The sequence below is a fragment of the Salvelinus fontinalis genome, chromosome 5 (assembly GCF_029448725.1).
Source record: "Salvelinus fontinalis isolate EN_2023a chromosome 5, ASM2944872v1, whole genome shotgun sequence".
Classification (NCBI taxonomy): domain Eukaryota; kingdom Metazoa; phylum Chordata; class Actinopteri; order Salmoniformes; family Salmonidae; genus Salvelinus; species Salvelinus fontinalis.
In genome coordinates, this window is record NC_074669.1 from 49,923,382 (window position 1) to 49,950,223 (window position 26,842).

General features: G+C 43.3%; 1 protein-coding gene across 5 annotated transcripts in view; it reads left to right on the plus strand.

Moving 5' to 3' along the window:
• tmem131l (transmembrane 131 like) overlaps positions 1–15,378 on the plus strand; it is a 93,728-nt gene extending 78,350 nt beyond the window's left edge. For all 5 annotated transcript variants that reach the window (XM_055923802.1, XM_055923803.1, XM_055923804.1 and 2 more), the window contains exons 25-34: positions 1,569–2,187; positions 2,360–2,475; positions 2,917–3,089; positions 4,422–4,628; positions 7,152–7,230; positions 7,636–7,751; positions 8,080–8,212; positions 11,670–11,746; positions 11,892–12,031; positions 14,832–15,378. In XM_055923802.1, the coding sequence (XP_055779777.1) occupies positions 1,569–2,187; positions 2,360–2,475; positions 2,917–3,089; positions 4,422–4,628; positions 7,152–7,230; positions 7,636–7,751; positions 8,080–8,212; positions 11,670–11,746; positions 11,892–12,031; positions 14,832–15,149 (1,978 nt within the window). In that variant the 3' untranslated portion in view covers positions 15,150–15,378. The remainder of the gene's footprint in view (positions 1–1,568; positions 2,188–2,359; positions 2,476–2,916; positions 3,090–4,421; positions 4,629–7,151; positions 7,231–7,635; positions 7,752–8,079; positions 8,213–11,669; positions 11,747–11,891; positions 12,032–14,831) is intronic.
• Positions 15,379–26,842: the final 11,464 nt, after the last annotated feature.

A 26,842-nucleotide genomic window follows, 5' to 3' on the forward strand; every position in this document is an offset into this window, starting at 1 on the left:
AAAACTTCTTAACTGGGAATATTGAAGACTCGTGTTTAAAGGAACCACCAGCTTTGATATGTTCTCATGTTCTGAGCAAGGAACTTAAACGTTAGCTTTATTACATGGCACATATTGCACTTTTACTTTCTTCTCCAACATTTAGTTTTTGCATTATTTAAACCAAATTGAACAGGTGGCGAATCGCATCTCTGCATGTCTGGCAGACATATCAGTTTGGATGACGGATCACCACCTCAAGCTGAACCTCGGCAAGACGGAGCTGCTCTTCCTCCCGGGGAAGGACTGTCCGTTCCATGATCTCGCCATCACGGTTGACAACTCCATTGTGTCCTCCTCCCAGAGCGCTAAGAACCTTGGCGTGATCCTGGACAACACCCTGTCGTTCTCCACCAACATCAAGGCGGTGGCCCGTTCCTGTAGGTTCATGCTCTACAACATCCGCAGAGTACGACCCTGCCTCACACAGGAAGCGGCGCAGGTCCTAATCCAGGCACTTGTCATCTCCCGTCTGGATTACTGCAACTCGCTGTTGGCTGGGCTCCCTGCCTGTGCCATTAAACCCCTACAACTCATCCAGAACGCCGCAGCCCGTCTGGTGTTCAACCTTCCCAAGTTCTCTCACGTCACCCCGCTCCTCCGCTCTCTCCACTGGCTTCCAGTTGAAGCTCGCATCCGCTACAAGACCATGGTGCTTGCCTACGGAGCTGTGAGGGGAACGGCACCTCAGTACCTTCAGGCTCTGATCAGGCCCTACACCCAAACAAGGGCACTGCGTTCATCCACCTCTGGCCTGCTCGCCTCCCTACCACTGAGGAAGTACAGTTCCCGCTCAGCCCAGTCAAAACTGTTCGCTGCTCTGGCACCCCAATGGTGGAACAAACTCCCTCACGACGCCAGGACAGCGGAGTCAATCACCACCTTCCGGAGACACCTGAAACCCCACCTCTTCAAGGAATACCTAGGATAAAGCAATCCTTCTGCCCCCCCCCCCTTAAAATGATCTAGATGCACTATTGTAAAGTGGCTGTTCCACTGGATGTCATAAGGTGAATGCACCAATTTGTAAGTCGCTCTGGATAAGAGCGTCTGCTAAATGACTTAAATGTAAATGTAAATGTAACATGTTTCATTATTTATTTGAGACTAAATTGATTTTATTTATGTATTATATTAAGTTAAAATAAGTGTTCATTCAGTTTTGTTGTAATTGTCATTATTACAAATATATATATATATATATATATCGTCCGATTTAATCGGTATCAGCTTTTTTTGGTTCTCCAATAATCGGTATCGGCGTTGAAAAATCATAATCAGTCGACCTCTAGTTGCCAATATAAAGAGTTATTAAAGTTAGACGTTTCGGTGGTACTTGATTTAACTCTTGGTATAACACTCCAGTACAACAATGTTGTCAAAGTAGCTGTATGTTATCGACGTACATCTGAACTGATTTTGTTCTATAAATGAAGCTTGTCACCCATTTGATTAGCTGGTGATAATGCACTGTTATGGGTTTACACAGTCTCTCTAACTAGTTTTTTTTTGTTTTTGTCCGTGTCCAGTAAAATGAAGGGCAGCTGCAAGACATATGTGGACACCTGCCACAACTCTGACAAAGGAAAGGGGCGTGGCTCCCTGGCGGTGGCCAACGGCTCCACCCCTCGGCCCCAGCCCTTCTCCACCCCCTCCTCCTCCTCCAAGAAGGGTGCCTCCACCACCCCCCCCCAGCCGCAGAAGAAACACAAGGTGTCCGTTTACTACGGCAAGTACAAAACCAGCTCCTACGCCACAGCTGCGACGGCTGCCACGGCGACCGAGGAAGAGAGGGAACTAGACCTAACGCCCGACCTGGGAACCCTGGAACCCGACCTGAGCACGGACGCCTGCAACAACAACGAGCCCACGTTCCTCTGTCAAATCGTTAAGAAAACGACACAGCACTTTAAGGAAGCCCCACCACAGAGCGCCGCCCTGCGGGAGGACAGCAAAGGGCCGGCGGCGGTTATGTTTCCCGTGGAAACGCAGGCCGGCTTCCCCGACAATGTCACCATGGGCCCAGGCCCCCGACCGGGTCTCCTGCTGTGCAGCCCCGTGACAGAGAAAGGATGCGGCCTCCGTACACATTCGCAGTTTGCGGAGAAGAGGGACACAACGGTGAAAAGGGACAACTCTGAGCTAGAGGTGAGAGAGAGACAGGGTGATCAATTGGCTATTACTTGGTTTTATTTGATAGCTTGTAGCCTGGTTACTCCTATAGCTTTGTAGAGATGTTTTTTTTGTGTGTGCAATATAAGTACTTCAGTACAGGGTGGAATTGTGAATTGAATATTTCTCTCGTTCTCTCTCCCTCCAGACCAGAGAGGATGGTAAAATCCAGAGGAAGAAGGCAGGGAAGACGGAGGCTGGTGTCCCAGCTGGGAACAGCAAGACAAAGAAGAGTCGCAAGAAGAACACAGAGGGGGTTTCTGGGTACGTGGCATCTTCGAATCGATAGAGATGATAGACTCTGTGCTCACTCTTGACAAATGGTTTGGTGCAGAATTCCGTTAGTAAAATCTATAGAGAACAAAATTGACACCACTCAAAGGACAATCTTCGATAAGTCATTGCTTGCCTTACACTTGGGAAGAACATCTTCAACCCACACAGATGTGATGCACCTTATTCACACCGTGGCCATTGTTCATTGACCAAAAGTTTTAAAAAAAGTACGTTAATATTTTCTAACTGGGCAGGATGTGAATTTGATTGTTTTGATTTGGGGTTGATTTAAATTGAAGAAACAACCGTTAATTAGCTACCACCAGCAGCCGTTTATAGTAGAACGTTCAGGTCTGTAACCCTGTTGATTGTTGAATCGCTGCTGGTGAAGACATTGAAAAGTGACATTGGTCTTCGCTGTTCCCACAGGCTACCTGAACACAGTGTGGTTGTGACATCAGTGCAGGAGAGGGAACCGGAGTGGAGAATGGGAGAACAGCAACTGAATATGAACGGAACCCGCACTCGGAACCGCTGCTCCACAGGAAAACCAGACGTACCGAAGCCCAGCCCCAACCCCGACAGCCCCCTCAAACAGAACGGTGTGTACTTATACATACACACACCAGGGTTTCCGTTAGGAAAATGTGGCGGGGGACATTTGACCGGCCACCTTTTAATTGACCCGACATTTGAGAAATTACATTTCCTCAGCGAAGACAAGTAACCAACAACAAAATCACTAGCCTGTCAATCTACTATCCCCCACAGTAGAAAGGTTTACCTATTCTATTGGTCACCTTGTCTAGAAAGAAATCCCCTATTCCAAACACTCTGGGACAGTTGTGGGACGATAGATCCCTAATTCATACATCTAGTAGGCTACATAACAATATGTAATGCAACAGATCACAACGTTTAGCTTAAAATGTTGATCAACTATTATTTATTCACATAAGCGCAGCAGGCTACATAAGCGCAGCAGGCTACATAAGCGCAGCAGGCTACATAAGCGCAGCAGGCTACATAAGCGCAGCAGGCTACATAAGCGCAGCAGGCTACATAAGCGCAGCAGGCTACATAAGCGCAGCAGGCTACATAAGCGCAGCAGGCTACATAAGCGCAGCAGGCTACACAAGGCAGCAGGCTACACAAGGCAGCAGGCTACACAAGGCAGCAGGCTACACAAGGCAGCAGGCTACACAAGGCAGCAGGCTACACAAGGTTTCAGACTACGTGCGGATGTTCGTTCCATAATGCAATTCGCAGGAAAACACTTGTCACTACACATGCCAGCGGTTTCATATTTTATGGGCCAAAAGCCAGCTACCGGATAACGGAAACACTTGACAAACACACAGGCGCACACTCAAAAAGCTGCGACATCTATGGTTACACCCCTCAACCACTTGATAACCTGTGTGGCTATCGCTGTCTTGTGGCTAACTTGACCGAAGTTCAACCCTACCCCTCACCTAAACCAATCATGTTAAAAGCCCTCTGCTGCGTCTGTGATGCTCCGGACATCTCTAAGCAGATTTACACCTGACTGACCATAAGCATCTGCCCCAGTGCCTTTTCTTTTTCAACACATTGCCGTGGTGGACACTGCAGTACATATCCAGTTTTGTCACATTTTCAGAAACACTGGAATTCCCAATTAAATGTGATGGCTAAAGACGCGAGTGAATGAGTGAAAGTTAATATATTGACATTTTATATTGAATATTGGACAGTCCTCAGTATCTCTTTCTTTCCTGACACTTTATTTAAACAGTTGGAAACAGAAGGGAAGATAGGCAAGTGGGAGAACCGTGGGAAGGGTGGATATGGGGGACTGCAGGGATTGAGCAGTGTATTTGACGGGAGTGTCACAGCTAGGCCACGGGTTTTACTCCAGTCCTCAACATCTCTCGCCCTCCTTCCTGTTGTAGGTGTGTGTCTGGTGCGGCCACGGCGGAAGTGCGCGGAGCGGCGCGTGGCGTGCGAGTCGGGCTCAGACTCTGGCAGCTCGTCGGGCAGCGTGCGGGCCAGCCGCGGCAGCTGGGGCAGCTGGAGCTCTGCCAGCAGCATTGAGGGAGACAAGGACCCCAGCGCCCCACACCACCGCACACACCACTGCACTACCTCAGCCAGGAAAAGTATGGACACACTACTGCAGTATACCCACTCACACACTCACACACAACACACACCACTGCACTACCTCAGCCAGGAAAAGTATGGACACACTACTGCAGTATACCCACTCACACACATATTCACAACACACACACTGCACTATATACAATGCACGCACACAAGCACACTTTTATCTATACACTGAGTATACAAAACATTAGGAACACCTGCTCTTTCCATGACCGACAGACCAGGTGAATCCAGGTGAAAGCTATAATCCCTTATTGATGTCACTTGTTAAATCCACTTCAATCAGTGTAGATGGAAGGAGACGGGTTAAAATTGGATTTTCAAGCTATCAGACAATTGAGACATTCTGTATGTATGCCATTCAGAGGGTCAATGAGCAAGACAAAATATTTAAGTGCCTTTGAACGGCGTATGACAGTAGGTGTCAGACCGGTTTGTGTGTGAAGAACTGCAACACTGATGTTTTATACACTCGGTGTATATACACTCCCCTCTCTCGCTACTGCAGCGACCACTGCACTGCTCTTATCATGGAACATGCCCATAGAGCATGGCTCTCCAACCCTGTTCAAGGAGAGCTACCGTCCTTTAAGTTTTCACTTTATCCCTAATCTAGCGCCACGGTTAGTTAATAACAATGGAACAGCGCTCCTAACCACTAGGCTAGCAGCCGCCCCACCGGGGTTGGAGCGTGAACCTACAGGAAGGTAGCGCTACAGGAACAGGGTCACAGATTGACTTTAGGGAATGTGTTTTTGTCCCTGGTCCCTGCATATTGCTCCTTTACTATTCCCAATAGTTCTCTCCTTCTCCTCTGTTGCTCTGTCTTTCGTCGGCATAGCCATGTGTCTCCATTCCATCCCACACAGGTGCTTCTCATCAAACTGTCCTCCTTTCATCCCAGAATAGTAGGGGGGGGGGGGTTGGAAGTGGGACTGGGGCCTCTACAGAGCACCGTGGTGCTGGGTTAGGTTAGGCCAGATGTTTACCTGTCCTTTGGCTCTGAGGGACTTTGTCTGTCTTGGCAAGGGCTGAGATTCCCAAATTCCTCATCTCTGAAAATCCACCTCAGTGTACACCTCATCAGACATGGAAATGTTGCACCCGTCTTTCACCTCACCTCTTCTCCATCTCTTTCTCTCTCCCTCTCTCTGTCTACCGCTCTCCCTCTCTCTGTCTACCGCTCTCTCTCTCTCTGTCTACCGCTCTCTCTCTCTCTGTCTACCGCTCTCTCTCTCTCTGTCTACCGCTCTCTCTCTCTCTGTCTACCGCTCTCTCTCTCTCTGTCTACCGCTCTCTCTCTCTCTGTCTACCGCTCTCTCTCTCTCTGTCTACCGCTCTCTCTCTCTCTGTCTACCGCTCTCTCTCTCTCTGTCTACCGCTCTCTCTCTCTCTGTCTACCGCTCTCTCTCTCTCTGTGTACCGCTCTCGCTCTCTCTCTCAGCCATTTAATTCCTGTGTTTTGAGGGGTGAAAAATCCACTTGTCATTTAAATCTCTTACTCTGGTGACTCTTTCTCACACTTGCTAGTGCCGCTCGTGTTTTCTCATTGACACGAGGACCGCATTAACGTTTATATTGACCTGTCAAACACACTCTGATAATAGCTGAAATGGGCTCAATGGAATACATTGTTTTTCCGTTGCCTCTATAAGAACGCTAACACTACGTCTGGGATTTAAGACACTGTCTCGACAGTTGCATCACAAGAAAGATGTCTTATTTTGGTAGGTTTAGACTTATGAGCATTTGGAAAAAAAGTTATATTTTAGTTAAAATGTTTCCAAATTAGAGGCGCTGAAATGAAAGGTACTTCTGAAAATGTATAGTGATAAAATGTCTGATCTCGCAAACAATGTAAGTATGTATAGATGGGCGTAATCTAGAGCCAAGCATTTGATTTAAAAAATGCATGGTTATCCTCCTCACGACACACTTGTTGAATTATGCAAGAGAATGTGACAACAGTAATGAATAACTAATGAGGCTGTCTAGACAGCGCAGGGGAATGCAGGTTGGCCTAGAGACAGAGCATGTTTTTGTTGCTGGGTTGTAGTCCTGTTCCACCCCTTTATATAAAATGTATTAATGAATGCAAATACATCCAGGCAAATGACGCACATAATATTGTTTATTTTATCACAAAGTATTTATTTTTTTTTTACCTGGGGGGGAAAAGGTGTTTTACAATAAATGTAATGCCTGAATTCCTACCAAAATGCCTGACCTCCATTCGTTATTTGTCCGTGCCAGTAATATGTTTTATGTGCTGTAATTCAGTCGATCTGATTTTGATTTATAGCATTCGAAAAAGTATTGCAGTATTTTCACTGTTGCATTTATCTGAATTGTTATTGAAACCTTTTTAACAATTTCCATGAACGTTACTCCTCCCACGCTCTCTCTCCCCCTCTGGCGCTGATATGGGAGAGAGAAGGATGAATGAACTAACACGTTTTCATTAGAAAGCAGGGTCAGAGTTGCGGTTTGTAGCTGTGTGTCTGTGTCCACAGGGGACTCCATGCAGTACGGCGTCTACCCAGCCGAGAGGGACTGCTACCAGACCATGAACTCCACCTACAAGGCCCAGAGGTACACGCGCGCACACATTAACTGATGTAATCACACACAGATGGATAAATACACACATGTAAACACACACACAAACACACACACACACACACACAGCAACCACATAGAATGGAAGACGTACTCTTATGGTCATTTAGCAGACTATTTTATTTTAAGCTACTTACAGTTCAACCCACAACTGTAGTGTGGCAAGCACGGCCATTCTCTAACCAACTGTGTCGCTCTTAGTGTTTCAAGAAGTGTACTATTGTTCTAAAAGTCCTTAGGATCAAAGTGTTTTTGTCATTATGAACCCTAATGGAGAAGTCAAAATTCCAATAATAATGATGATCATTTATGTACATTTTTTACGTGTTTTTCATTACACATAATCTCAACGTGCTATATCTGTCCCCTGGCGTGCAGCATGAATAACCTGTACAGGAAGGAGCCTTGCCAAAGCCCAACAGAGCCCGCCCCGGTGCCCCCCAGCTTTGCCCCCAGCTTCGCTTCTGTAGCAGCCCGCATGGACAGAACCATGGGTGAGTGAAGTGCTCAGTCAATAAATGTTGACATACCTGTACATCAGAACCCGTGTGTAAAATGTATTGTCTATTATAAATAGAACGTTGATCTCAAAAAGGGAAGTGCTATAAAATCAAGGGTATTGTATTGTTTGTCATTGCTTGAATGCGTTTCGCAAATGAGTGCGATTGCTGTAAATGTTTGGTGTCGTAAATCGGGGATGGCCAATGCTCTTTCTGGACAGCCAAGTACGCAGGCTTTTTCTCCAACCCTACTACAAAGCCTGCGTTACAGCTTACCCTGTTAGAAACGCTCTATCTTAATTGTTTCCCTCTTCTCTCTCAGATGTGGCGGGCCACTATTTGCCTGAGGAGACGTGGTCGGCACCCTCCGTGCCCCTCACCAATGAGTTCAGGTACAACACCTCAGAGGCCGTGCCCTACGTACCTCAAGCCTCAGCCCCCACCCCCTTCAACGGGTACGTCACTACGCCAAGGCGAAATGTACTAGCATTGTCTTTTTGTACAGTCATGTTGTAGCTTAGGAAGCCATTTTGATTGTCTGTCGATCATCCAGATATTTTATACAGTAATCATGTACCTATAAACCAGAGTTTATAGCACTGAGGCGGTGTGCCCTAGTAGGGAGTGCTCACCCTGTACTATTAGCTTTAACAAATAGAATGTTGTCATGTCTACCTACTTCTCATATCCCTCCCAATAAAAACAATCAAGCATGCCAGAAGTGCTTAAAAATTGCCCACATTAACATATGTAGCCTAAGAAACAAGGTTCATGAAATCAATAATAGATTGTAATAGATGACATTCATATTCATTCATATTCATTCATATTCTGACCATCTCTAAAACTCACTTAGATAATACCTTTGATACAGTGGTAGCAATACATGGTTATAACATCTACAGAAAATACAGAAATGCCAATGGGGGTGATGTTACGGTCTGTATACAGAACCACATTCCTGTAAAGCTTAGAGAGGAACTCATGTTAAATACTGTTAAAGTAAAATGGCTACAGGTTCATCTGCCTAAAGCCCATTCTTGTAGGAAGTTGCTATAGACCACAAAGTGCTAACAATCAGTATCTGGATAATATGTATGACATGATTGATAATGTATGAGGTATCAACAGAGAGGTGTATTTTCTGGGTGACCTTAATATCGACTGGCTTTCATCAAGCTGTCCACTCAAGAAAAAGCTTCAAACTGTAACCAGTGCCTGCAACCTGGTTCAGGTTATCAATTAACCTTTACAAACAGCACAGGAATGAAATCATCAACATGTATTGATCACATCTTTACTAATGCTGCAGAAATCTGCTTTAAAACAGTATCAAAATGTATAGGATGTAGTGATCACAATATAATAGCCATATCTAGGAAAACCACAGTTCCAAAGGCTGGGCCTAGTATAAGAAGTCATAAAATATAAGAAGTCATACAATATGTTTTGTAGTGATTCCTATGTTGATTAAAAATTGTATGGTTTAGAGGGATGTGGCAAATAAGTCTGGCTGCACAACCGATTGGCAAACGTACTGCAAATTGAGAAATCATGTGGCTAAATTGAATGAAAAGAAGAAGAAACTATACTATGAAACAAAGATAAATGAATGATGGTAATACCTTTTACAGCACCTTAATTGTAATTTAGTGCAAAAAGACACTCAGCTCCATCGTTCATTGAATCAGATGGGTCATTCATCACAAAAGCCACTGATATTGCCAACTACTTTAATGATTTGTTTTCATCGGCAAGATTAGCAAACTTAAGCATGACCTGCCAGCAACAAACGCTGACACTACACATCCAAGTATATCTGCAACAAACGCTGACACTACACATCCAAGTATATCTGACCAAAATATGAAAGCCAAGCATTGTAATTTTTTATTTCCGAAATGTGAGTCTGGAAGAGGTGAAGAAATGGTTGTCTATTAACAATGACAAGCCACCTGGGTCTGACAACTTTGACGGAAAATTACTGAGCATAATAGCGTACGATATTGCCACTCCTATTTGCCATATCTTCAATGTAAGCCTACAAGAAAGTGTGCTTTCAGGCCTGGAGGGAAGCAAAAGTAATTCCACTACCAAAGTATAGTCCCCTTTACTGGCTCAAATAGCTGACCAATCAGCCTGTTACCAACCCTTAGTAAACTTTTGGGGGAAATTGTGTTTGATCAGATACAATGCTATTTTACAGTAAACAACTTGACAAGACTTTCAGCACGCTTATAGGGAAGGACATTCAACAAGCACAGCACTTACACAAATGACTGATGATTGGCAGAGAAATTGATAGCAAAACGATTGTGGGAGCTGTTTTGAGACTTCGGTGTGGCTTTTGGCATTATTGATCATAGTCTGCTGCTAGAAAAACACATTTGTTATGGCTTTACACCCCCTGCTATATTGTTGATAGAGTTAGCTGTTTAACGGAACAGAGGGTGTTATTTAATGGAAGCCTCTCCAACATAATCCAGGTAGAATCAGGAATTCCCCAGGGCAGCAGTCTAGGCCCTTTCACTTTTTTCAATCTTTACTAATGGCATGCCTCTATGTATGCGGATGACTCAACACTATACACGTCAGCTACTACAGCGATTGAAATGACTGCAGCACTTAACAAAAAGCTGTAGTCAGTTTCAAAATGGGTGGCAAGAAATAAGTTGGTCCTAAATATTTCTAGAACTAAAACCATTGTATTTGGGACAAATCATTCACTATGCCCTAAACCTCAACTAAATCCTATAATGAATAATGTGTAAATTGAGCAAGTTGATGTGACTAAACTGCTTGGAGTAACCCTAGATGGGGCGGCAGGTAGCCTCGTGGTTAGAGCGTTGGGCCAGTAACCGAAAGGTTTCTAGTTCGAATCCCCAAGCTGACAAGGTAAAAATATGTCGTTCTGCCCCTGAACAAGGCAGTTAACCCACTGTTCCTAGTCCGTCATTGTAAATAAGAATTTGTTCTTAACTAACTTGCCTAGGTAAAAAAAAAAGGTAAAATAAAAAATAAATAAATTGTAAACTGCCATGGTCAAAACATGTTGATGCAACAGTAGCTAAGATGGGGAGAAGTCTGTCCATAATAAAGCGCTGCTCTGCCGTAACAACACTATCAACAAGGCAGGTCATACAGGCCCTAGTTTTGTCGCACCTGGACTACTGTCCAGTCGTGTGGTCAGGTGCCACAAAGATGGACTTAGGAACATTGGCTCAGAAGATGTAAACGGAATGCACATCAATCTCTCATGGCCCAAAGTAGAGGAGATATTTACTTACTCACTACTAGTTTTTGTAAGAAGTAGCTGTCTGTTTTAAAATACTAGCACACAGCTCGGACACGCATACCCCACAAAACATGCCACCAGAGGTCTCTTCACAATCCCCAAGTCAAGAACAGACTATGGGAGGTGCACAGGACTACATAGAACCATGTCTACATGGAACTCTATTCCACATCTGATAACTGATGCAAGCAGTAGAATTATTAATATATATATACACACCATATACACACCTTATGGAACAGCGGTGACTGTGAAGAGACACGCATACACGTACTAACACACGCATTCTACACAGAAGTACATATGGATTGTGTATTGTAGGTATGTGGTTGTAGAGTAGTGGCCTGAGGGCAGACACTTAATGTGTTGTGAAAAGTGTTATGAAATGTAATGTCACGTAATATTTTTGATTGTATGCAACTGTCTTAATGTTGCTGGACCCCAGGAATAGTAGCTGTTGCATTGGTAGCAGCTAATGGGGATCCTTAAATTCAAATGTGTTTATCCCTGTAATGTTGTCATCTGTCAATTTTATAGATTTTTTTTTTAAATTGTGAAATCATGTGTATTAGCTAATTCACAATTTTGTATTTTTGTTCATTTGTGTTCTCGAACAGCTTCCCTTGGAACAGTGCCAACAGCCAATGTAACAGCCCGTACGTGTACTGTGACCAGGGCAACTACATGTCAGCGGGTAGGCGTCAAATCTACTGTGTTATTGTGTGTAAAATGTCTTGTACAGGTCTCCCTTGAAAAAGGACTTTTGATCTCAGTGGGACAACCTGGTGAAATATCATGGGAAAAACACTTAACATTGTGTCCTTACCATCGGTCCGCAGGCAACACCAACTTCCACAATAATTTCCCATGCCAGCCAGAGAGCCAGACGGTAGCCTACAGCCACCAGCCCAGCTGGAGCGAGGAATGCTCCCAGGAGGCTCCCTCGACCTGGGATACAGCCGGCTGTGTGGGCAGCAAGGTAAACCTCCGGGACCCGCTGCTGGCTCCATTCAACCTAATCCCCCTAATATCTATCATTACTGTCCCCCTGTCTGCCTCAGTCAATGACCTTAGTCCTAACCACTTGGCTTTCTGCCAGGTAAACTAAACTTCTGCACCAAAGACGAAGCTAAAACCAGGAACTGCCTTCATTTACACTTAACATTATTTGTTTCTTTCCAAACCTTTTATTTTGCCCTGTGGAAAAAGCCATGTCCTAACGCTTACTAAATCTGTCTCAGTAAAGCTTAGTATTTAATGTTATATATTTATGATATTAATATAAAGTATAAAGGATTGTTTGAAATTATTTATATGGATAATCAATGTGAGTATTATTGTAACTCATCTGAATCTGTTTTCTGAAACGCCCTTTGACCTCTGTAACCTCTGTTTTTCCTTTTTACTGTGCTGTCTGTGGTTATCACATTTTCACATCACAATCTAACTGTGTGATTTATAAAAAAGCAAATGGAGCTCAGAAAATAGGAACTGCAACCTCTGCGGTTTGATTGGGAATCTAGGGAGTGAGGCTTTGTCTGCTTCTCTTGCGTGGACAACTTCCACTTTTCACAAACTACCATGGTTCTGGCCTCAGCATGGTTCAATACAACGTAGATCATAGTCTTTCGGTTAGGCTTTATTTTAGAGAGCATTGTTTACCTTTTCTTTAGACCAAAACAATGTCACTGACTGCTTGATGACATTGATGATACCTTTCTTTTCCTAATTCTTGGTAAAAGTCACATAAGTGGTACGTATTGTATTGAATTATTTTCTAACAAGAACCAGGAAGTGAATACCAACATACTAGTGGTGACAGGGCTGTAACATGAAGCTTTTATGCTTGTTTTTATCAAGATCCTGACCACCTCCATTATCATCAAACATGTCTTGTGTGCAATGTTCCCTCAAATTTATTTGGGCGTTGAGCAAATTTCTGGGTTGATGAGTGCAAACTTGAATGTTGTGAAAATTCGGTGCAACTCCCCTTGCACGTTTACTGTGAAGACTGAGGCTGTACCTGGTTTAAGTTACAGTTTTAACAGTGGCCAAGTAGGGTACTGTGGCTATTTGTAGGAAGCAATCACTCCCCTATTGCTGACTACAAATGATCTATAACTCGGCTAATAACTCACTAACTAGCAAAGGATATGAACAAAATGTTTACTTGCAGCTCTCGCTTTGATCTCAAAACAAGCACATCTACTTACGGCCGCTCATGCTGTAAACAAAGTCCAGTTCGTAGTAAATTGCACAGATCCAATAATGGCAATGGTCTATTTACATATAGGCCTACTGCAGCCCTGATTGTTTATGCCGCACCGGTCTGTGTAGAGTACGGGCGGAGTAGTGCGTATCAATGCAATTGAATCCTACTCCTATGCGTTCTGTCTACAACAAAATCTCTTGCATAGTTTCGGTATGTTGCATTGAAAGTAGCTAATATTGTGTTGATTCGATCACAATTGCAACAGTAAAGGGAAATGTTGATAGTGTTAAGTGAACTCTAGAACAGTGGTCACGAACCTTTTCTGAGTCGAGATCAATTTGAGTCAAAATGCAAGCTGAGATCTACAGCTTAGATTTTTTTTCGACATTTTTAACAACTTAAGCCTATGCAACATTAACCAATTTACAACAGTACCATGGCAATGAGGTTTGTGCGGTAAACTATAGGCCAAATAAGTTATGACCGAATATTGGCTTTGCTTGAATTGCCCTGCCAATGCGCTGTTGTTCGGGCCATTTTTTTTAAATTCAAATTCGAAATTTGAGGTAGGCTATATAATCACACCGGTAATAGATCCGTTGTTGTATTATTATTTTTTATTTTATTATTTTACCTTTATTTAACTAGGCAAGTCAGTTAAGAACAAATTCTTATTTACAATGATGGCCTAGGAACAGTGGGTTAACTGCCTTGTTCAGGGGCTGAACTTGTGAAGCACAGCTGAGTGAGCATACATTTAAATCATTAGCTTTTTTTTTTTTTTTTTTTTTTACTGGGCTGATGGTACCTGCATCTGATGGTCTTGTTCAGCGGAGGGAGAGGGCAGCAGACTGAGGGTCCGCCTCTCAACCTCATTCCGCTCTCCCTTTCCTCCACTGACACGGTCTTCCAGATGAGTCGCACCGCATTATTTCGGCCTCATGCGCAAGTGTGTTACTCCTTTGAACAGAGAAAGTGAAATATTCCTTGATATTATAAAAGACCCAAGCCGCTAATAATAACAACGGAAGCCTATAGATGCACTTTCCTACTCATTCATTACTGCTGCAGTGCTTGTTGTAGCGCTGAGTGGGAATAGGAAGAACGTGTATTTTAAGGCTTATAAAAGTGTTGAATATTAAGTTAAGAACTTAAACATGAACTCACTCATAAAAACAGCAGCTTTTTGCTGTAATCATTGAGTCTCTCTCTAGTCATGGTTTTAAGTGTTTTGATATCTCACAGTATCAACTTTACTGTAGCTTTCTTTTATGCCTGCTACGTTAGTGCAGACGCGGTCATCTGAGCCATTCGATTGGCCAGTGGTAGGCCTATACTGCACTTGATTTGCAGAGTTTGTACCTTCAGACACATGAAGTGGTTAAAAATGTCAGCAGTTCCAGAGGGAACATTGTGTGTTTAGGAAATTCTCATAAACTTTACTTTTAGATTTTTGCCATCACTGAAGTGTCCAGTCACATTTAATATTATAATTTATTTTTTTAAATAAATGGTGGCATTTCTTTTCTAAACCATATTTTGTTTCTCTCGCTCTGTTCCCCCTTAGCCATATTTCCCCGGCACCAGGAGCCTGTCCCCAATGTCCAGTCTGTTCGGTTCCATCTGGACCCCCCAGAGTGAGCCGTACCAAAGCCACTTCCAACCCGAGCGCTCAGCCCCCATGTCTCCGGTGTCCCCCGTCTGCCCCATCACCCCGCCTCACGCCCCCTTCAACCGGGAGCCCGGGGGCATGTGCCGCCCCAAGCAGTACTCCAGCTTCAACCCTTTCGGCCCCCACATGAACCTGGACATTTGGAACTCCTCATCCAACCGCAGCTCAAATTCGCAGCTGTCCAACGACTCGGGCTACTGCGGCGACATTTAACAAAAACCTGGCATAACCGACGACAACAAACAAAAACGATGCTATAAAAGAAAGGAACAAGAAATGAATGTGCTTTTATCGATAATGGGGGGAAAAATGTGAATATTCCTTTACTTTTATGTTCCTTTTTTTCTTTCAAACGTTCAATGTTGTGAAAGGTTAAGCATTTGTTGTATATTTTTCTAGGTGTTTTGATCATAGAAAATTAAAACATTTAAAAAGTTTTGTACTTGATGTCTTGTTTGCTTTGTCCCCAACGCTACAACTATTTAGCAGTAACAGAGGGACCGTATAAGCTTGTTATCTTTGCCATCCATCAAAATCACTTTCATACAGCAGTTTAAATTGCTTTACAAAAACAATTATAACCAGAAAATGACACAGAATTCAAATGTACAGCAGGTGATGACCTAATAATATACAGTGAAACTAAGTGAAATATCACTGTGCACAATTGATGTCAATCAATTAAAAGTAAGTTTATAAAAGTGACATTTTTAAGATTCTAGGATGAGGATATTTGTTGATCTTTGAACACAAATTGAACTATACAGAACAAAAATATAAACACAACATGCAACAATTTCAACTATTTTACTCAGTTGCAGTTCATATAATGAAATCAGTCAATTTAAATAAATTCATTATGTGAAATCCATAGATTAGGGCCTAACTGGGCAGGGGTGCAGCCATGGGTGGGGCTGGGAGTGCATTGGCCCACCCACTGTCTTGGGAGCCAGGCCCAGCCAATCTGAATTCGTTTTTCCCCACTAAAGGGCTTTATTACAGACAGAAATACTCCAGTTTCATCAGCTGTCCCGGTGGCTGGTCGCAGACTATGTGGAGGCCTTTTATTGTTCCCACCACAAGGTGCACCTGTGTAATGATCATGCTGTCTAATCAGCTTCTTGATAACCCATCCACCTGACAGGTGGGGCATATCTTTGCAAAGGACAAAATGCTCACTAACAGGGATGTAAACACATTCATGCCATTTCTTTTTTGAAAAACGCTTTTTGTGCGGATGGAACATCTCTGGGATCTTATTTCAACTCTTGAAACATGGGACCAACACTTTACATGTTGTGTTAATATTTTTGTTCAGTATAAATCAGAAATAACACCAGTCCCCACTCTGGCTTCACTTTCTCTTTTGACTCAATGGACTGTTCCATAAATACTGTTTGACAGAGAAAGGGGAAATACTATGCTCAATATTTGGCATCGTTTGCCTGGCTACCCAAACTCCTTGCTACGGTGAATTGCTACGCCACAGGCGGTTAGTTTCTTCTCTGCAATGAGTCTGGATCTGAGTACCTCCCCAACGATTTCTTGAACGCAAACACATTCTAACCGTTCTGATTGGTCCCAGAAACCAATGGCATCATGGCACACAAGGTGATTCACAAATGCTGTTTAGCCTACATTTTATTTAGCCAGATAACCATTCCATTGGACAGTAAATTGCTTGCAGGAACAGAGGCTCCAAGGGGATTTGGGACAGTCAAATGATCACTGACCGGTAAGGGGGACTCAGAACACATTTTAGAATACGGACCACTCTTGTTTATTTAAATCAAGTTATTTAACACAAGGAACCCAGTGGTTTATTTTTGCTCTACATTTCTCAAGTTCTAATCATTTAAAATCATTGTTATAGTTGTAAATACACTGTGGCCAGTTTATTAGGTACACCACCCCGTTCTGGCAAATGGTTCACTCTTACAGATGGTTAGTCATGTGGCAGTGGCTTGCTATATAAAGCAGGCTGCCCGACATCGAGGCATTCAGATACTGTTCAATTAGGAAGAACTAGTGACCTAAGTGACTTTGAGCGTGGTATGATCGTCAGTGCCAGGCACGCCGGGTCCAGTGTCTCAGAAACATCCTGGAATTTATACGTATGACGGTGTCTAGGGTTTACCGAGAATGGTGCGACAACCAAAAAACAGTGAGTGGCAGTCTTGTGGACGAAAACCGCTCGTTGATGAGTGGTCGAAGGAGAATGGCAAGAATCGTGCAAGCTAACAGGCGGTCCACAAACAGGTAAATAACGGCGCAGTACAACAGTGTGCAGAATAGCATCCCGGAGCGCATAACTCGTCAGTCCTGGTCACAGATGGGCTATTACAGCAGACGACCACACCGGTGTCCACTCCGATCAGCTAAAAACAAGAAGAAGCGGCTCCAGTGGGCACACCATCACCAACTGGGCAATTGAGTGGAAAATCGTTGCCTGGTCTGATGAATCCCACTTCCTGTTGATTCAAGATTTTGAGTAAATGGCATGAGACCATGGCTACATTCTGACTGGTGTCAATGGTACAGGATGGTGGTGTAATGGTGTGGGGAATGTTTTTTCCTGGCAAACGTTAGGTGCCTTGATTTAAATTTTAAAAAATGCAATGTGTACATGTCCTGAAGAATTCCAGCTGTTCTGGAGGCAAAGGGGGTCCGACCCGGTACTAGTTGCAGATAATGGGCCTCTGTACGCCTATGTAGATAATCCATTAAAAATCAGCCGTGTCCAACTACAATAGTCATTTACAACATTAACAATGTCAACACTATTTCTGATTTGATGTTATTTTAATTAATGGACGAAAAAAATCAAAAACATGTACATTTCTATGTGACCCCAAACTTTTGAACGGTAGTGTATATATACTTTTTGTGTATTTTCCTTCTTTATTATTTTCCCCTAACCCTACCAAATCAAACTTTGTCACATGCGCTGAATACAACAAGTGTAGGCCTTACCATGAAATGCTTACTTACAAGCCCTTAACCAACAATACAGTTCAAGAAGAGTTAAGAAAATATTTACCAAATAAATTAAAGTAAAAAATAATAAAAAGTAACACAACATAACGAGGCTAGATACAGGGGGTGCCGGTACCCAGTCAGTGTGCGTGGGTACAGGTTAGAGGAAATGTGTACTTATAGGTAGGGGTGAAGTGACTATGCATAGATAAACAGCGAGTAGCAGCAGTGTACAAAACAAATGGGGGGGGGGTTAATGTTATAGTCTGGTGGCCATTTGATGAATTGTTCCGCAGTCTTATGGCTTGGGGGTAGAAGCTGTTAACGAACCTTTTGGTCCTTCGGTACCACTTGACGTGTGGTAGCAGAGAAAACAGTCTGACTTGGGTGACTGGAGTCTCTGACAATTTTATGTGCTTTCCTCTGACTCCGCCTATTATATAGGTCCTGGATTGCAGGAAGTTTGGCCCCAGTGATGTACTGGGCCGTACGCACTACCCTCTGTAGCGCCTTACGGTCAGATGCCGAGCAGTTGCCATACCCAAGCAGTTGCCATACCAGGCGGTGATGCAACCGGTCACGATGCTCTCGATGGAGCAGCTGTAGACATTTTTGAGGATCTGGGGGACCCATGAGGGGTCAAAAGGTTTTGTCGTGCCCTCTTCACGACTGTCTTGGTGTGTTTGGACCATGTAGATCGTTGGTGATGTGGACACCAAAGAACTTGAAACTCTCGACCCGCTCCACTACAGCCCCTCTGACGTTTCCTGTAGTCCACGATCAGCTCCTTTGTATTTCTCACACTGAGATTGTTGTCCTGGCACCACACTTCCAGTTCTCTGACCACCTTCCTATCGGCTGTCACCATCTCTCCCCTAATTGGAGGCGACTAATGGACAACACTACGTAGGCTTTAACTTCCTGCTGATACACACTCTATACATTTTATGGACACATTTTACATTAGTCATCTTGTTTTTTTCTTTTTAGTCCCACCCTTCAGCGCTCCCTTCACCCCCTCCCATCTATCTCTGAACACCATTCAGTTTTGATTTCTATTTGCCATATATTTTTAAACTGTGCTGTTTCATAAAAGTTCTGAACTTTTCTATTCTCACAGTTTCTACAGATTGTAAATAAAGCAAAAAAAATTGGCTGAGTATTATTTTATTATATTATTTTGATCGATTGAATATGACTTGTTAAATCACCCAGCAGTGGTATTTGCAGAGTTAGCTCCAGGTAAATTGCAGTTCTTCAACCATTCCTGAACATCCTTCATCTGGGCAGTACCAAAGAAGTGATCTAACGATTGTCTCTTTGCAGCAAAATCTGCAGAACTGGGATGTTTGTATCCCCCATATATATACAGTAGGGAGAACAAGTATTTGATACACCATTTTGCAGGTTTTCCTACTAACAAAGCATGTAGAGGTCTGTAATTTTTATCATAGGTACGGAATCTAAAACAAAAACCCAGAAAATCACGTTGTATGATTTTTAAGTAATTAATTTGCATTTTATTGCATGACATAAGTATTTGATACATCAGAAAAGCAGAACTTAATATTTGGTACAGAAACCTTTGTTTGCAATTACAGAGATCATATGTTTCCTGTAGTTCTTGACCAGGTTTGCACACACTGCAGCAGGGATTTTGGCCCACTCCTCCATACAGACCTTCTCCAGATCCTTCAGGTTTCGGGGCTGTCGCTGGGCAATAAGGACTTTCAGCTCCCTCCAAAGATTTTCTATTGGGTTCAGGTCTGGAGACTGGCTAGGCCACTCCAGGACCTTGAGATGCTTCTTACGGAGCCACTGCTTAGTTGCCCTGGCTGTGTGTTTCGGGTCGTTGTCATGCTGGAAGACCCAGCCACGACCCATCTTCAATGCTCTTACTGAGGGAAGGAGGTTGTTGGCCAAGATCTCGCGATACATGGCCCCATCCATCCTCCCCTCAATACGGTGCAGTCGTCCTGTCCCCTTTGCAGAAAAGCATCCCCAAAGAATGATGTGTCCACCTCCATGCTTCACGGTTGGGATGGTGTTCTTGGGGTTGTACTCATCCTTCTTCTTCCTCCAAACACGGCGAGTGGAGTTTAGACCAAAAAGCTCTATTTTTGTCTCATCAGACCACATGACCTTCTCCCATTCCTCCTCTGTATCATCCAGATTGTCATTTGCAAACTTCAGACGGGCCTGGACATGCGCTGGCTTAAGCAGGGGGACCTTGCGTGCGCTGCAAGATTTTAATCCATGACAGCGTAGTGTGTTACTAATGGTTTTCTTTGAGACTGTGGTCCCAGCTCTCTTCAGGTCATTGACCAGGTCCTGCCGTGTAGTTCTGGGCTGATCCCTCACCTTCCTCATGATCATTGATGCCCCACGAGGTGAGATCTTGCATGGAGCCCCAGACCGAGGGTGATTGACCGTCATCTTGAACTTCTTCCAATTTGTTTTATTTTTTTTAATTTTTTTTTTATCCCCTTTTCTCCCCAATTTTCGTGGTATCCAATCGCTAGTAATTACTATCTTGTCTCATCGCTACAACTCCCGTACGGGCTCGGGAGAGACGAAGGTCGAAAGTCATGCGTCCTCCGAAGCACAACCCAACCAAGCCGCACTGCTTCTTTAACACAGCGCGCCTCCAACCCGGAAGCCAGCCGCACCAATGTGTCGGAGGAAACACCGTGCACCCGGCCCCCTTGGTTAGCACGCACTGCGCCCAGCCCGCCACAGGAGTCGCTGGAGTGCGATGAGACAAGGAAATCCCTACTGGCCAAACCCTCCCTTACCCGGACGACGCTAGCCCAATTGTGCGTCGCCCCACGGACCTCCCGGTCGCGGCCGGCTGCGACAGAGCCTGGGGTCGAACCCAGAGACTCTGGTGGCGCAGTTAGCACTGCGATGCAGTGCTCTAGACCACTGCGCCACCCGGGAGGCCCCTTCTTCCATTTTCTAATAATTGCGCCAACAGTTGTTGCCTTCTCACCAAGCTGCTTGCCTATTGTCCTGTAGCCCATCCCAGCCTTGTGCAGGTCTACAATTTTATCCCTGATGTCCTTACACAGCTCTCTGGTCTTGGCCATTGTGGAGAGGTTTGATTCTGTTTGATTGAGTGTGTGGACAGGTGTCTTTTATACAGGTAACGAGTTCAAACAGGTGCAGTTAATACAGGTAATGAGTGGAGAACAGGAGGGCTTCTTAAAGATAAACTAACAGGTTAGAGAGACAGAATTCTTACTGGTTGGTAGGTGATCAAATACTTATGTCATGCAATAAAATGCAAATTAATTACTTAAAAATCATACAATGTGATTTTCTGGATTTTTGTTTTAGATTCCGTCTCTCACAGTTGAAGTGTACCTATGATTAAAAAAAATACAGACCTCTACATGCTTTGTAAGTAGGAAAACCTGCAAAATCAGTAGTGTATCAAATACTTGTTCTCCCCACTGTATATATATACACTGCTCAAAAAAATAAAGGGAACACTTAAACAACACAATGTAACTCCAAGTCAATCACACTTCTGTGAAATCAAACTGTCCACTTAGGAAGCAACACTGATTGACAATAAATTTCACATGCTGTTGTGCAAAAGATGGAAATTATAGGCAATTAGCAAGACACCCCCAATAAAGGAGTGGTTCTGCAGGTGGTGGCCACAGACCACTTCTTAGTTCCTATGCTTCCTGGCTGATGTTTTGGTCACTTTTGAATGCTGGCGGTGCTTTCACTCTAGTGGTAGCATGAGACGGAGTCTACAACCCACACAAGTGGCTCAGGTAGTGCAGCTCATCCAGGATGGCACATCAATGCGAGCTGTGGCAAGAAGGTTTGCTGTGTCTGTCAGCGTAGTGTCCAGAGCATGGAGGCGCTACCAGGAGACAGGCCAGTACATCAGGAGACGTGGAGGAGGCCGTAGGAGGGCAACAACCCAGCAGCAGGACCGCTACCTCCGCCTTTGTGCAAGGAGGAGCAGGTGGAGCACTGCCAGAGCCCTGCAAAATGACCTCCAGCAGGCCACAAATGTGCATGTGTCTGCTCAAACGGTCAGAAACAGACTCCATGAGGGTGGTATGAGGGCCCGACGTCCACAGGTGGGGGTTGTGCTTACAGCCCAACACCGTGCAGGACGTTTGGCATTTGCCAGAGAACACCAAGATTGGCAAATTCACCACTGGTTCTTCACAGATGAAAGCAGGTTCACACTTAGCACATGTGACAGACGTGACAGAGTCTGGAGACGCCGTGGAGAACGTTCTGCTGCCTGCAACATCCTCCAGCATGACCGGTTTGGCGGTGGGTCAGTCATGGTGTGGGGTGGCATTTCTTTGGGGGGCCGCACAGCCCTCCATGTGCTCGCCAGAGGTAGCCTGACTGCCATTAGGTACCGAGATGCGATCCTCAGACCCCTTGTGAGACCATATGCTGGCGCGGTTGGCCCTGGGTTCCTCCTAATGCAAGACAATGCTAGACCTCATGTGGCTGGAGTGTGTCAGCAGTTCCTGCAAGAGGAAGGCATTGATGCTATGGACTCGCCCGCCCGTTCCCCAGACCTGAATCCAATTGAGCACATCTGGGACATCATGTCTCGCTCCATCCACCAACACCACGTTGCACCACAGACTGTCCAGGAGTTTGCGGATGCTTTAGTCCAGGTCTGGGAGGAGATCCCTCAGGAGACCATCCGCCACCTCATCAGGAGCATGCCCAGGCATTGTAGGGAGGTCATACAGGCACGTGGAGGCCACACACACTACTGAGCCTCATTTTGACTTGTTTTAAGGACATTACATCAAAGTTGGATCAGCCTGTAGAGTGGTTTTCCACTTTAATTTTGAGTGTGACTCCAAATCCAGACCTCCATGGTTTGATAAATTTGATTTCCATTGATCATTTTTGTGTGATTTTGTTGTCAGCATATTCAACTATGTAAAGAAAAAAGTATTTAATAAGAATATTTCATTCATTCAGATCTAGGATGTGTTATTTTAGTGTTCCCTTTATTTTTTGAGCAGTGTGTATATATATATATATATATATATATATATATATATATATATATATATATATATATATATATACAGTTGAAGTCGTAAGTTTACATACACCTTAGCCAAATACATTGAAACTCAGTTTTTCACAATTCCTGAATTTTAATCCTAGTAAAAGTTCCCTGTTTTAGGTCAGTTAGGATCACCACTTTATTTTAAGAATGTGAACTGTCAGAATAATAGTAGAGAGAATTATTTATTTCAGCTTTTAGTTCTTTCATCACATTCCTAGTGGGCCAGAAGTTAACATACACTCAATTAGTATTTGGTAGCATTGCCTTTAAATTGTTTCACTTGGATCAAACATTTCAGGTAGCCTTCCACAAGCTTCCCACAATAAGTTGGGTGAATTTTGTCCCATTCCTCCTGACAGAGCTGATGTAACTGAGTCAGGTTTGTAGGCCTCCTTGCTCGCACACACTTTTTCAGTTCTGCCCACAACTGTTCTATAGTATTGAGGTCAGGGCTTTGTGATGGCCACTCCAATACCTTGAGTTTGTTGTCCTTAAGCCATTTTGCCACAACTTTGGAAGTATGCTTGGGGTCATTGTCCACTTAGAAGACCGATTTGCATCCAAGCATTAATTTCCTGACTGATGTCTTGAGATGTTACTTCAATATATCCACATAATTTCCCCACCTCATGATGCCATCTATTTTGTGAAGTGCACCAGTCCCTCCTGCAGCAAAGCACCCCCACAACATGATGCTGCCACCCCCGTGCTTCACGGTTGGGATGGTGTTCTTCGGCTTACAAGCCTCCCCCTTTTTCCTCCAAACATAACGATGGTTATTATGGCCAAACAGTTTTATTTTTGGTTCATCAGACCAGAGGACATTTCGCCAGAAAGTACGATCTTTGTCCACCTGTGCAGTTGCAAACCGTAATCTGGCTTTTTATGGCGGTTTTGGAGCAGTGACTTCTTCCTTGAGCGGCCTTTCAGGTTATGTCGATATAGGACTTGTTTTACTCTGGATATAGATACTTTTGTACCTGTTTCCTCCAAGATCTTCACAAGGTCCTTTGCTGTTGTTCTGGGATTGATTTGCACTTTTCGCACCAAAGTACGTTAATCTCTAGGAGACAGAACGCGTCTACTTCCTGAGCGGTATGACGGCTGCGTGGACCCATGGTGTTTATACTTGCGTACTATTGTTTGTACAGATGAACGTGGTACCTTCAGGCGTTTGGAAATTGCTCCCAAGGATGAACCAGGCTTGTGGAGATCTACAATTGTTTTTCTGAGGTCTTGTCTGATTTCTTTTGATTTTCCCATGATGTCAAGCAAAGAGGCACTGAGTTTGAAGGTAGGCCTTGATAGACATCCACAGGTACACCTCCAATTGACTCAGATGATGTCAATTAGCCTATCAGAAGCTTCTAAAGCCATGACATCATTTTCTGGAATTTTCCAAGCTGTTTAAAGGCACAGCCAACTGATTATATGTAAACTTCTGACCCATTGGAATTGTGATACAGTGAATTATAAGTGAAATAATCTGTCTTAACAATTATTGGAAAAATGACCTGTGTCATGCACAAAGTAGGTGTCCTAACCGACTTGCCAAAACTATAGTTTGTTAACAATAAATTTGTGGAGTGGTTGAAAAACGAGTTTTAATGACTCCAACTTCAACTGTATATATATACACACAAACATTCTACTGGTTGAAAGAAGGCACAGCTGTCAATGTTTTGGTCCTTAAATGAAATGATTTATAATTTTCTTTAACCTGTTTTGGTCTTTAATACAGGGCTGACAGACAAGTTCCTTACTTTCTCCCCCATCCACTTGCCTCTTCCATTTTTACTGAAATTCTGCAATTAGTTTGTTGTAATTTTGGATAGAGCAGACATTTCAATAGTTTTGTTAGCTGCTTGTGTGACAACTCCGCCAGTCCTATGTATGATATAATTTACAAAGATTATACTGTAAAACAAATTACAAATCCAGTTTTTTATTTTATTTTGTATATTTATTGTAATATTTGTTCTGTCTTTTCTGGTGGATTAAACTGAAATTGCAACCAACTTTCTATGACTTGTTTTAGAAATCGCAATATTTTGGAGATTTCATTTTCAAATAACCGAAAATGAGAGGTTGTAATCTGAATGAAAGGGAAAAGGCCCTTCTTGAACACTGAGTGAGCCATTCATACTAATCTGCTAGAGAACCAGTTTGGATTTAGGTATAGTTTTTGTATAACTGAAGCCTTTGATAGGTCTAATACTTTAATATTTAATCATTTTTGTCCTCCGAATTCATATTCATTACAGTGCATTCGGAAAGTATTCAGACCCCTTGACTTTTTCCACATTTTGTTACGTTACAGCCTCATTGTAAAAATATATCTTTTTTGAATTCCCTCAATCTACACACAATACCCCTTAATGACAAAGCAAAAACAGGTTTTTAGAAATAAAATAAAAAACTGATATGACATTTACATAAGTATTCATACCCTTTACTCAGTACTTTGTGGAAGCACCTTTGGCAGTGATTACAGCCTTGAGTCTTCTTGGCTATGATGCTACAAGCTTGGCACACCTGTATTTGGGGAGTTTCTTCCATTCCTTTGTCTGCAAATCCTCTCAAGCTCTGTCAGATTGGATGGTGAGCGCCGCTGCATAGCTATTTTCAGGTCTCTCCATTGTTTCTCATAGTCTGAGAGTCCTTTAGGTGCCTTATCGGCAAACACTAAGCGGGCTGTCATGTGCCTTTTACTGATGAGTGGCTTCCGTCTGGCCGCTCTACCATAAAGGCCTGATTAGTGGACTGCTGCAGAGATGCAGATCCTTCTGGTAGGTTCTTCCATCTCCACAGAGGAACTCTGGAGCTCTTTCAGAGTGACCATTGGGTTCTTGGTCACCTCCCTGACCAATGCCCTTCTCCCCCGATTGCTCAGTTTGGCTGGGCGGCCAGCTCTAGGAAGAGTCTTGTTGGTTCCAAACTTCTCCCATTTAAGAATGAGGGAGGCCACTGCTTTCTTGTGGACCTTCAATGCTGCAGACATTTTTTGGTACCCTTCCCCAGACCTCAGACAATGGCTTGGGTTTTGCTCTGACATGCACTGTCAACTGTGGGACCTTATATAGACAGGTGTTTGCCTTTCCAATCAATTGAATTAACCACAAGTGGACTCCAATCAAGTTGTAGAAACATCAAAGATGATCAATGGAAACAGGATGCACCTAAACTCAATTTGGAGTCTCATAGCAAAGGGTCTGAATACTTAAGAAAATAAGGTATTTCTGTTTATTTGTAATACATTTGTAAAAATGTCAAACTTGTTTTCGCTTTGTCATTATGTGGTATTGTGTGTAGATTGATGAGGAAAAAATGTATTTAATACATTTTAAAATGCGGCTGTAACGTAACAAAATGTGGAAATAGTCTAGGTGTCTTAATACTTTCCGAATGCACTTTATATCAATAGGACTGTTTAATCTTGGCTGACTTGCCATTCCAAATTAAATGGAATATTTTTTGCTCGTATAACTTTTTAAAAACAAGTTGTTAGGGGTAGGCAGGGCCATAAGCAAATAGGTAAACTGGGAGATTTGGCAAAAAAGTTAATCGGGGTGATTTTTCCACAAATAGATAGGTATTTTCCTTTCCAAGGTAGTAAGATATAGTTTTGCTAACTTTCTATTAACATCTATTGTAGTGAGATCATTTCCTTCTTTCGGGATATGCATGATTCAGTATTCAGTATTTGTATTAAACCATTCCCTTCTCTAAACTGAATACTCATTTCCCTAACTCTTATTAATATGAATTTGATCCCCACATGGGTCACATTGTGAAAATATACCACTATCAAATATAAATTGATAGTGGTAACACTAAAATCCGCATAACCATCACA